The following is a 12719-nucleotide window of genomic DNA, read 5'->3' as shown; positions in this document are numbered from 1 at the left end:
ATTATTGTCACTTTGTAATGACATTTTTAAATTGTTGTTTACATTCTAGCAGCCAATGGCATCGCTGGAAAGATTTGAGTCTCAGAAATAAACAGAATTCTGCACAGTCAGACTTTGTTGTCCCTGAACTGTTATTGATCACATCGTATCCTGATGTATTGATCCTGAACCTCAGATCACGGATCCAATCAGATGAGGAGAGAAACAGATTGTCCATCACTATCAATAAATGTTGGTTTCACCTACCAGGCAGACAGACAGGCAGAGAGACAGACAGGCAGACAGACAGACAGACAGACAGACAGGCAGAGAGACAGACAGGCAGACAGACAGACAGGCAGAGAGACAGACAGGAAGAGAGACAGACAGACAGACAGACAGGAAGAGAGACAGACAGACAGAAAGAGAGACAGAGAGACAGACAGACAGAGAGACAGACAGACAGGAAGAGAGACAGAGAGACAGACAGGCAGACAGGAAGAGAGACAGACAGACAGGAAGAGAGACAGAGAGACAGACAGACAGGAAGAGAGACAGAGAGACAGACAGACAGAGAGACAGACAGACAGGAAGAGAGACAGAGAGACAGACAGGCAGAGAGACAGACAGACAGGAAGAGAGACAGAGAGACAGACAGGCAGAGAGACAGACAGACAGGAAGAGAGACAGAGAGACAGACAGACAGAGAGACAGACAGACAGGAAGAGAGACAGAGAGACAGAGAGACAGACAGACAGGAAGAGAGACAGAGAGACAGACAGACAGGAAGAGAGACAGAGAGACAGAGAGACAGACAGACAGGAAGAGAGACAGAGAGACAGACAGACAGGAAGAGAGACAGAGAGACAGACAGGCAGAGAGACAGAGAGACAGACAGGCAGAGAGACAGAGAGACAGACAGACAGGAAGAGAGACAGAGAGACAGAGAGACAGACAGACAGGAAGAGAGACAGAGAGACAGACAGGCAGAGAGACAGAGAGACAGACAGACAGGAAGAGAGACAGAGAGACAGACAGGCAGAGAGAGACAGACAGACAGGCAGAGAGACAGAGAGACAGAGAGACAGACAGACAGGAAGAGAGACAGAGAGACAGACAGGCAGAGAGAGACAGACAGACAGGAAGAGAGACAGAGAGACAGACAGACAGACAGACAGACAGACAGGAGGTCAGAAGTTGTTTTTCAGGTTACACTCAGATTAAAATAGCTCCTAAGGCATGATGGGAGATCCTACCGGGGATTCCTTCCTGTTTTTGGGCAAACCCACTGCAGGGCTTCCCTCCCCCCCCCCCCCCCCCCCCCCCCACTGCAGGAGAGACACTCGACTCCCTGAGCTGCACTGCACCACGCATTCTCTCTCTCTCTCTCTCTCTCTCTCTCTCTCTCTCTCTCTATCATCAAAAAAAACAAAACATATTTCTTTTTAATTTAATTTTGAAATTTTAAAAAAGTCTTTAAAAAAAAAGAAAAATGCTGTAAAATTCAAGAAAGAGAACAAGGCTCCAAACGAGGCAAGACTTTAAAGTTCCAGTAAAGATCTCGTTAAGGACCAGAAACTCGTTAAAGCCCACTCAGCAATATTCAGAAACCAGAGGTCTGGGTCCTGGTTCTGCATGGAACCGTAAAGAACTCTCTGGAGGTCTGGGTGTGGAAGCGTGTGGAACATAACGTCACATGGCTGTGGTTTCCAGTTACCAGTACTGACTCTTTACTGGAAAGTTACCTCAAATAGAGCGCATCACATAACACCCCCCAACACACACACACTCACACACACACTCACACACACACACACACACACACACACACACACACACACACTGCGCTGTAAGCTGTTTCCATCCAAGTTTGACCGGACTTTTGAAACGTTGCAAAAAATAAAATGTGAATTCAGTTTCTATCAGCTGGTTTAAGCAAATAAAACACTTCAGAAAACAATATTGATTAGTATTGATTGGTACTGGTCAAGTTGTTCTTGTTCTTTGGTGTCTCATACAGGTTAGAAACAACACAAAGTTCAGTTCAGTTCAGTTCAGTTCAGTTCAGTTCAGTTCAGTTCAGTTCTGCAGGTGGAAACCTTCCAGACTGAAACATCCAGAACTAGGAGACCCAGTTCTTTCAGCGTATATCACTATCAGCCTGTGTCAGATGATATGTGTGTGTGTGTGTGTGTGTGTGTGTGTAGGTGTGTGTCTGAGTGTGTGTGTGTGTGTGTGTGTAGGTGTGTGTGTGAGTGTGAGTGTGTGTGTGTGTGTGTGTGTGTGTGTGTGTGTGTGACCTCCACCAGGTCCTGTATCTGTAAATCTAAGAATAGGAGCTCTGATCCAAATCAGTCATAAAGTCAGGCGACCACAACAACATCACTACGACTGAGACAAACTGGTCTCAAACTGGTCTCAAAATGGCCTCAAACTGGCCTTAAACTGGTCTCAAACTGGTCTCAAACTGGTCTCAAACTGGCCTCAAACTGGTCTCAAAATGGCCTCAAACTGGTCTCAAACTGGTCTCAAAATGGCCTCAAACTGGTCTCAAACTGGCCTCAAACTGGTCTCAAAATGGCCTCAAACTGGTCTCAAACTGGTCTCAAAATGGCCTCAAACTGGTCTTAAACTGGCCTCAAAATGGCCTTAAACTGGTCTTAAACTGGCTTCAAATTGATCTCAAACTGGCCTTAAACTGGCCTTAAACTGGTCTCAAACTGGTCTCAAACTGGCCTCAAACTGGTCTCAAACTGGTCTCAAACTGGTCTCAAACTGGCCTTCAACTGGTCTCAAACTGGCTTCAAATTGATCTCAAACTGGCCTTAAACTGGCCTTAAACTGGTCTCAAACTGGTCTCAAACTGGTCTCAAACTGGCCTCAAACTGGTCTCAAACTGATCTTAAAATGGTCTCAAACTGGCCTCAAACTGGTCTCAAACTGGTCTCAAACTGGCCTTCAACTGGTCTCAAACTGGCCTCAAAATGATCTCAAACTGGTCTCAAACTGGTCTCAAACTGGTCTCAAACTGGCCTTCAACTGGTCTCAAACTGGCCTCAAAATGATCTCAAACTGGCCTTAAACTGGTCTCAAACTGGTCTCAAAATGATCTCAAACTGGCCTCAAAATGATCTCAAACTGGTCTCAAACTGGTCTCAAACTGGTCACAAAAACTCAAATGTAATCTATTCTAATGTAATCCGGTGTCTTGTAATCTGATTGAATGTAATCTGATGTATTGTAACATAATCTGATCTAATATAATCTGATCTATTGTAATCTGATGTAATGTAATCTGATTTGTTCTCACCAGCTCGACGCGTCCGAAGCCTCCGACTCCCAGCGTGTCGATGATGTTGAAGTCCACCAGGCTCAGACTGGAGAAGAAGGCGTTCTCCGCCTCGTACCTGAGGAACAAACACATCCATCAGACCCGCTTCCATAAAAGTGACACGACACTAAAATTAAAACTGATTATTGTACAGTTTAAAGGATCATCGGTAACTTCAGTCCTTGTTTGACTACATGAGAACTTTTACAGACTGGATCCTCGAGACATTTACAGATATTGAGTGATGAAGTACAGATAATGTTTTTTACCCAATTTCCCCCAAAATACAAAGCAATGTATATAGGGTCGATATTTAGAATGAGCACCAAAACAGGGTCCAAAACAGTTACAGGTTTGGTATTAAAGCCTAAACCAACCAGTGTTACCTAAAAATCTACATGTAAATGGTAAAATACACAATATGACGGGGTGGAGCGAGGCAGGACAGACGGCCGATAGAGACCCAGACATCGCAGGTGAAACCGCCCGGCTGTACCTGCTGCATTTGACCACGTGGAAGAAGGGGAACTTCTTGGAGGTTTGGATGGAGAAAGAGGTGATGGGGAAGGAGGGGGGAGGAGCAGGGAGGCTGGTGAGCCGCTCTCTCTGCCTCCTCACCGGGACGGGGAGCAACTCCCTCATCTCCAACGAGTACGGTACCAAACGACCAGGAGAACACCTGCGGTAGGGTGTGATTTGTTTCTCAACAGGGTGAGGTTCCTTTTGCTGATTTAGCCTTCAGTCAGTCTTTAAGTCCGCTTCAACACCCAAGAAATTGGCAATGAAATGATGGTTCGATGTTCAATTTCTTGCAATCTTCTAGTAGGACACAACTACAGTCGACCTTCAGCTCTGATAAGTCTGTAGTTTGATCCCCAAGAGCAACAAGTTAAAGACCAAACTATAAACTGGAGTTCAGTTCTGCAGACAATACTCAAAGTCCAAAACCCTTCTTTCTGCAGACAACAAACACCATTCAAATCTCCCACCTCACACTAATGGAACGATTTCTCTCAGTCAGAAATACTCAAAAACCAAAGTACAAAAGTGCATCGATCAGGCGAGTCGTCAGTCCAGACCTGCGTCTTCAGGAGAACGTTCTGCAGAGCGTCTGCAGGAGAGCCGTCTCAAACGAAGAGCTCAGCCGCCATTTCCAGTTTACATGGCGGGGGAAGGAGATGGGGCGGGATGGGGGTCCGGTCCGGCGGTACCGGTGGAGCCGCGAGGTTGCCAGATCCTCCAGCTCTTTCTGCATGTAGGTCGGTCCGAACGGGGAGGGTCCCGAACCGAGCGGGACGCTGTCAGAATCCGGAGCTCAGCGCCTCGGAGGAAGGCATCCTCACCGGGAGAACTGAGCTAAAACTCTGCTGAACAGGAGAATCTACTGCCGTGGAGTTGTGCAAGATGTTGGACGTTGGACGATATTCTGCATGTGCTGAGTTTGCTCGAAGAGAAAATGCAAACGACAAAGTTCACAACTCTTATCCAACAACCTCTCCTACAGTCCAAGATCTGCAACTCACTATTAAAATCAATCTGTTCTAGGCTTTAAACCCTTTTGTTCACTGCTGCCTAAGAGACAGATTTAGTGTCTGGGTAGCAACATTCACAACAAGCCTGCAGCCGTCTGACTTGAAAAGTGTCCAAGTGAGCGTGCCGAACCAATGGGATGGTAAGACGCCGAGTCTCCCGAGGGAAAGCCTCCGCAAGGTTTTCCTCTCTGCCAAAACAACGTCCAAGTCTTCTCTGCCGGGTCCTGCAGGGTGTAATGCTGCCTGACGGGACGGACGGTATTTTTAGCATGTGGAAACATTGCTCAGAGGTTCACCCAGTAAACGCAGCTCAGTCACTCCTCCAGAGAGACACGAGCCTGCGGGACGTCCGACCCGACCCGCCAACGCCTCTTTCTCAAACCAGGGAATCTGAAGGCTTCAACCTCACAAGTCATCAGGACGTAAAGTTTTATCAGAGTTTAGTTAAGAGTTCTTTTTACAACACTTTCTGTACGTTCACCATCTGTATGCCTTGGCACTAAATCTTTATATTTATTGTCCCGGGAGTGAAATCTGGTATGCAGCAAGGTTTAAAAACATTTAAGACATTTTAAAACACAACAGCAGACACAATAAAAAAATCTAGTTCAGTTTTTAATCAACGTTAATTGATTAAAAAGCGAATGTTTTCATCTGAAAACATTATTTTCACGCGCTCCTCATATTGTCCCATGACTTCACGGATTCCCGTGACGAACCGTTCTGCTCACATGATGCCACAGTCGCTCGGCGGCGTCCCGCAGGGCTGAGTACCGTCTTTTAGTCCCTGCAGCGGCAGATCGGTGGTGATCCCCGGGGATCACCAGCCGCGATAGGAATAGACCTGTTGATGCTCCACAGCTTCAAGGTCAGGATGTTTGACGGGCGCGGCGGTGACATCATCACCTCACACAGAGCCTGTTATTTTAGCACTACTCATAACTGAGAAATTATTTTTGAAAGATTATTTTTTGGCCAGAAAACAAGCGAGTTTGCAGCAGAAAATGTCAACCAACACAAACCACAACAAAAACTAAAACAACCAATATGGTAAAGAACTCAACATGAGGGTGACTTTTTTTGGGTGTCAATAAAATTGCCCCCAAAAAGTACCGGTAACGTTTCATTTTCCGGGTCCACAATTTCCTCATAATTTCCTAGAAAGGAACTGTTGATTTCTCTGGAAGTTTCCTGAAAGAAGCAGGAAGTGAAGCAGCAGCTCAGTAGAAACTGTCTCAGTCTGGAGAGTCCATCAGAGACTGAACATTTCTAACAGAGTTTCCAAAAGAACTGTGAAACTATAAACTATTTACTGGAAAAATAATAGGCAGTATAATTATATAATATAGTTATTTGTTGGATTCTTAATTAATTTTAGTTAATTTCTAACTTTCTATATAACTACGACATAATTTCATGGTTCTGTCTTAGAAACAACAGAGAAATTGGAGGAACTTACCAACTACCATTCAACTCGTTCTCTATTTTCACTTCATGGTTCTTTCCAGGAAACTTCCCAAGAAACTAACAGTTCCTTTCTAGGAAATTATTAGGAAATTGTGGACCTGGAAAATAAAATGTTACCAAAATGCCCCTGAAAATCAGATCAAGAGGGGAAGAAATGCCCTCTGGAAAAGTGAATTTCTTACCCAGGTAAGTGGGTGGTATCAAACTGATGTGAGTTAAATGAAGAGTGAGTGATGAGTTAAATGAAGGTCAGAGTTCACCCTCCTTTTTTTTTTTTACCACAACATCACTGTCTATCAAGGACATTTCCATTTATCTGCCTCATGCAGACAGACTCCACCGAGGTCCACAGCAGAATAAACTTCAGGTCCCAGATGATCAACATTACAAGCAACCAGCAGTAAGGAGGTGAAGGGTCAGAGGTCACAGTGGAGTGAAACCCAGCCAGTCTGAGTCCGGTCTGGTCGCTACGCAGTTTAGTGAGCTGTCGTTCATGTGGATGACGCATTAAAGATCAATTTAAGTTTCCAGTTAATCAGTGAGTGTGTTTACATGCACATTTATATTCCTAATATGAGTTTTATGGCAGCTGAAGTCTGAGTCAGGGTCTGAGTTTACAGAGCGATCAGTCAGCAGCTGCCAGCATGGAGCCGGTCTGACCTGCTGCGGTTTCCCTGCTGTGTTCATTCGTTAGTTTGATGCTCGTGTCTCCATGGAAACACAACAGTAAACAGGATCTGGTGTTTACATGCCACAATATACCGCTTAATATCAGAAGAAACAGGATTACAGCCCCGACTCTGAATAGTTGAAAGTTGAAACTGGATATAAACGTGCATGTAAACGCACTCAATGCAGAATGTAAGCAAAACTGTGTGTGTGTGTGTGTGTGTGTGTGTGTGTGTGTGTGTGTTAACAGCTTTCAGATTTTCCATGGAAGGAAGTGTTAACTCTCCCTTCTCAGGTTGGAGAAGAATCTGACTCCAGCCAATCAAAACACAGCGATCCTGACACACCGATGTATTTCAGTGGGTGTGTGTGTGTGTATCTCTGTGTGTGTGTGTGTGTATCTCTCTGTGTGTGTGTGTATCTCTGTGTGTGTGTGTGTGTGTGTGTGTGTGTGTGTGTAGAGTCCTGCCAGATATCTAGAAGCTCAGTCACGTGTCACGTTCTCCCATCAGGGACGGGTCTTTTTCTTGGAAATCTGACCAGGAATCAGATTTCTCTCTATCAGTAAACAATCGCTCCGGTCAGGACGGACGAACACTAAACACTCTCTAAAAATAGTTTTTAATAGTCTTCAGACTTTTATGATACTCAGTCTGTAGAAACTGACGGCAGGAGGGTCGAGTGCTGAGAGAGACCGGGTTCAACTGCACTGATTGTGGCAGAGGTGAGACCAAGTCCACTCTGCTCAAGTCCCAAGTCAGTCTCAAGTCTTGAGTCACAAGTCTCAAGTCAAGTCCAAATCAAGTCCATGTCATTAAAGTCAAGTCTCAAGTCTAAATGTAGAACAGCAAGTCAAGTCAGAACAAATCAAGAGTCCAGTATCAATTTAATATCTTAAAGAAAACTAAATATCTAGGACTTTTCAATGCAATATGGTTTTAATAGGATAAAAACTTGGTAAGAGCATCATGAGTTTGATTTCTATAATCAGTTTCAACTTCAATAAATTCAATCATTCCATACAAATTCAGAAAACAGAATTTAAATTCAGTCGTCCGCTGGAACAAATCTCATCACTTTCAATCTAAGTCATTTACACAAACACAAGATCTCAAGTCAAGACTTTAGAAACCTTTTCAAGTCATCAAAGTACAAGTCAGAGTCAAGTCCCAAGTCACCAGAACCCAAGTCAAGTCAAGTCTCAAGTCTTCTCTTCAAGCAGCAAGTCAAGTCTCAAACAGTTAAAACTGAGACTTGAACAACACTGCTACAGTCTGATGAGGATGATGATGAGCTGTGTGTATGAAAGTGTGATAAAAAATAGAAGATTTATCCCTCGACTGATGAGCTGAAGCTCAGAGCAGCTGGAGGTTCATATGATATCTAATGCATAAACATAAACTCATGTTTACACACCCGGTGTTTTGTTTACTATTTATATAGCAACGCCCCTGACTTCCAGGAGTGTGTGAGTGTGATGGACAGTGAGATACCTGGTGTGTGTGTGTGTGTGTGTGTGTGTGCGTGTGTGTGTGTGTGTGTGTGTGTGCTCTCTACTGAATCTATACCATAAGAGGAAATGACTGACGCTGATCAGCTTCGCTCTCTGTCACATGACAGGAGTCAGTTGGCTGCTGATACAGGACACAGCAGCTAGGTTTACACCACCGTGTGTGTGTGTGTGTGTGTGTGTGAGTGTGAGAGAGAGAGAGAGAGAAATAATAAACACCATGGTAAACTTTATTTATCCAGGGTTTCTTTCCAAAATGCTACATGCTCATTTTCAAAAACTGCTACCTGAAATGTATCAGTGAATAAACAATACAAATGCAAAACTGATATTTATGTATTTTTGTGGTATTTATGTACTTCTAGTGTCCAAAATATATTGTCATCTACATGTACGAGTACATGTTTGGGCCAATTCTTGTATGTTTTGAAACCTAAATTAAATTTTAAACCTTAAATTTTAACGTATTCTGTAGCATTTGTGAAATATATGTTTTGCATTATGAGAGGAGAGCACAGTGATGCTGGAGGTAAATATGAGCCAATGTAGATGAATGTATAATGTTATCTGTGTGTGAATGTGTATGAATACATGAAAGGTTTTATTCAATAATGCCAAATGTTGCTACCTGAATCATCAATTAATCGTTAATCGCCTGAATTTCCCCAAGGGGATTAATAAAGTGATATCTTATCTTATCTTATCTTATCTTAATCAATATTTAAAGAAAAAAAAACTCCAAACCAGAACGATTTTATAATCAGATGACTCCTGACTTTAACAGCAACAGACAATGTGTTTTAATTTCATTTTGTCAAACTAGGAGTCATTATTTTTATTTATTTATTTTTTTTCAAATGGTGGGGTAAAATCATTTGTATTATTTTCATTTTGGATTGAAATGTTTCATTTACAAACGGCTTTACAGACAATAAAACAAACAAGAAATGAAAATGAATATTAGAAACGATAAATATAACAGAGTAGGTCTCTCTCATGTATATGCTCACACACACACACACACACACACACACACACACACTCAAAGTGTTCGATATCCTGCTGTAACAGAGACATGCTGGTATATACTGACAATGACATCATCAACGTCAGACAGATTTACAGCAGTTTCTTCCTCTGCTCTCCAACACTGACTCACAGTCTGGTTTCTGCTTCTGGTTTTACTGCACATTACCTGACAAACCGCCCAAGTTGCTGCAAAATTTATTCTCCAAATGTTGCTTCACCAAATATGAAAACTTCTCATTTACTATCACTAATTCTAAGTCTGCAAGGCAAGTGACAAGACTACCTGGGTCATTTGGTGTAAATGGTAAATATAGCTGAGTATCATCTGCATAACAGTGAAAGTGGATATTGTGCTTCACTGATGTTGACAACTTATCTTATCTTATCTTATCTTATCTTATCTTAGATCAGTCATCAGTCTGTGATGTTTAATACATTCCAGGAGTTATTTAGTTATTTAGTAGTTGTGATTTACTTTCTGGTTGTACTTTTCCCCCAGAATGCCTTTCGACAACTCCCACAGACGGGACGTGAACTTGAAAGAGAAGCAGCGATAGTGGAGAGAGAACGATGCCATGGTGTCACGTCATGATGACTTTTTTGACTGGAAAAACTTCACATCTCTCTCTCTCTCTCCATCTACATGTAAAACCAGCAGCTGAATAAAACAAGTATAAAACAACCTCTTCTCTGGTGGTTGTTGAAAGGCATTCTGGGAAACGTAGTAAACCACTCACTGCAGTAGAAGCGGACGAGGCAGGTTGAGGGAAAGTGGGTTCAACAAAACAGTAAATTACACTTCATCACTGAATAACTGCTGAAGGTGTTGAACATCACAGACTGATGATAAATAACAGAGGAAGAGGATCAGAGGGGATTTGTGCTTTAAGTCGGTGGTTTTCTTGCCATCCGGACCCAACAGGCTGCAGGTTTTCACTCCACAGCAGTGAGACCAGCTGCTGCAGAGTCTGTTTGGGATGAAAACCTGCGGACCGCTGGGTCTCGGTGGTTTATGATTGAAAACCAGCATCGCCGGCATTTAGCGGACTCTGTCAGGCAGAGCGATCCTCAGTGAAAGCTCAGGTCAAGTGTGCGTAACGAGGCTCTGCGGTGTGTGTGTTTTCTGACGTGCGGTGTGTGTGTTTTCTGAAGTGCGGTGTGTGTGTTTTCTGACGTGCGGTGTGTGTGTTCGCGGCGTGTGTTCGTGCTCTACGGTAACTTTGTGTTTTCAGGTGCGTTTGAGCCTCCTGGTCGTGTGGAGCGGGAGCGCTGCAGGGTTAAACCCCGTGTAGGCCTATCTTAGAGGTGTAGTGACCCTTAAGGAGAAAGTCCCAGAATGCCTCAGGACCACCACCCCCCCCCCCCCCCCCTCCCCCAACACACACACACACACACACACACACACACCACCATCACCCTCCACAACATGCCTTACATACCTTGAGACTTTGTGTTTGCAGGTGAAAATGACAAAAAGCTAGCTGAGTGTTTCTTTGATCTGACCGTAGAAAACCACGAGGCCGGTGTTAACCGGCTCCCTCCTGCATGGAAACAGACGCAGGGATATTCGGACGCATCTATTGTCAGGGGCTGTGACCTCTGACCCCTGGAAATATACATCTTTAACGTTTGGCCAGTTATCCACAGGAAGAAGAGAAATGCACCAAACTACTAAATGGACCCAGGAATTCAAGTTACATCACCAACAAGCTGTTTTAAGCTGTTTTTAACAGAGTTAATGTGTTTTAGGAGATTTGTAAGTGTAAATGTAAATGAGCTGAACAAACACGTCTGTGTCGATTCATTTCAGTCATCCAGGCTGTTAGATGTCCAAAAAATAAAATCAGAATCCACTGGACGTACCACTGAAGACGTTTCGCTTCATCAGTTTTCACTTATTATTTTTATGGCATTTCTGCTTTATTAGACAGTACAGTTAAGAGAGACAGGAAAGGGGGAAGAGAGAGAGAGGGGGGCGACATGTGACAAAGGTCCGGGGCCGGATTCCAACCCAGGACGTCCCGTTACCTGGTCTGCACCTTGGACCGCTGAGCCTCCAGGATTACAGGTTTCTGGAGTCATACATACTGGATCTCCACCTTAGTTAGTTTATCCACCAGTAAACCAGCCAGACCAGAGATGCTAAAAACAGACATGATTTTCTCATAACGAAAACCTTTGTTTGCAGACCCACAATGCACCAGTGCAGACCTGATGAAGCCTCTCGGATGAGCGGCGTAACGTCTTCAACTCTTCAATTTTAAGTCCAGGGGATTTTGTTTTGATTTTTTGGACAAAGCTGAACAAACATTCAATACACAACACTGACACTCACTGTACAAGGAAGGGTGGTATGCACACACACACACACACACACACACACACACACACACACACACCGTACACATGTGGCTACACATTCAGGCCATCTGTATAATACAACACGCAAACTCTGCATACAGCAGTTTGGGAACAATGGCCTGAGTTGACCTTATTACATCCTGATGACTTCACACACACACACACACACACACACACACACACACGCACACACACACACGCACACACACACACACACACACACACACACACACACACACACAGGCCTTCCACACGCCTGACCCGGACACAAAGCCTTGGTTTGACCCACATTAAACTCAGTGTGATAGAAACTCTGGCCAGGTGTGAGCGGGCCGACTGTTGTTTTGACCTTTGACCCCTCCTGCCAGGACCAGGGTCACTTCACCATGATCTGTCACTCTGTGTTCCGCTCAACCAGCCGCTGTTCCCCGTCTCCCTTCTGCTTTCATAGTAACATCTAGAAAACGTTTTATTGGCCAAGTAAGATATTCTCCTGTAGGTCACATTAAACATAATACACAAAATTACAAAAAGAAGTCGTATATAAACATTTAAAAGTAGACATTTAGGCAATCTCTCTTTTTAGGGAGTCTCTTTCTGAGGTAGTATACAAAGAAAGTAATTTATAAGTATGAGTACTATATATAAAAGTACATTTTTTATTTTGCTTTGCTTGCTTTGTGCTGTTTCATCCTGATCTTACATTCTCTGTACAGTCCTTTGAGACATGCTTGTGATATAAAGAGCTTATAAATAAACAAACTTGAACATGATGATTATAGATTTTTGCAATCAATCATATTCTTCTAATTCTTCTAAAGTCACGGATCGTTCCCCTATA

The 12719-nt window shown here is 43.6% G+C and overlaps 1 protein-coding gene across 1 annotated transcript in view; it reads right to left on the bottom strand.

Moving 5' to 3' along the window:
• Positions 1-12719, bottom strand: part of prkg1b (protein kinase cGMP-dependent 1b) — a 133622-nt gene that overhangs the window by 4254 nt on the left and 116649 nt on the right. The window contains 1 exon segment of the mRNA XM_078290850.1: positions 3251-3386. Within this exon segment, the coding sequence (XP_078146976.1) occupies positions 3251-3386 (136 nt within the window).

Source organism: Centroberyx gerrardi, chromosome 20 (assembly GCF_048128805.1).
Source record: "Centroberyx gerrardi isolate f3 chromosome 20, fCenGer3.hap1.cur.20231027, whole genome shotgun sequence".
NCBI lineage: Eukaryota > Metazoa > Chordata > Actinopteri > Beryciformes > Berycidae > Centroberyx > Centroberyx gerrardi.
This window is presented reverse-complemented; position numbering and strand designations above follow the sequence as displayed.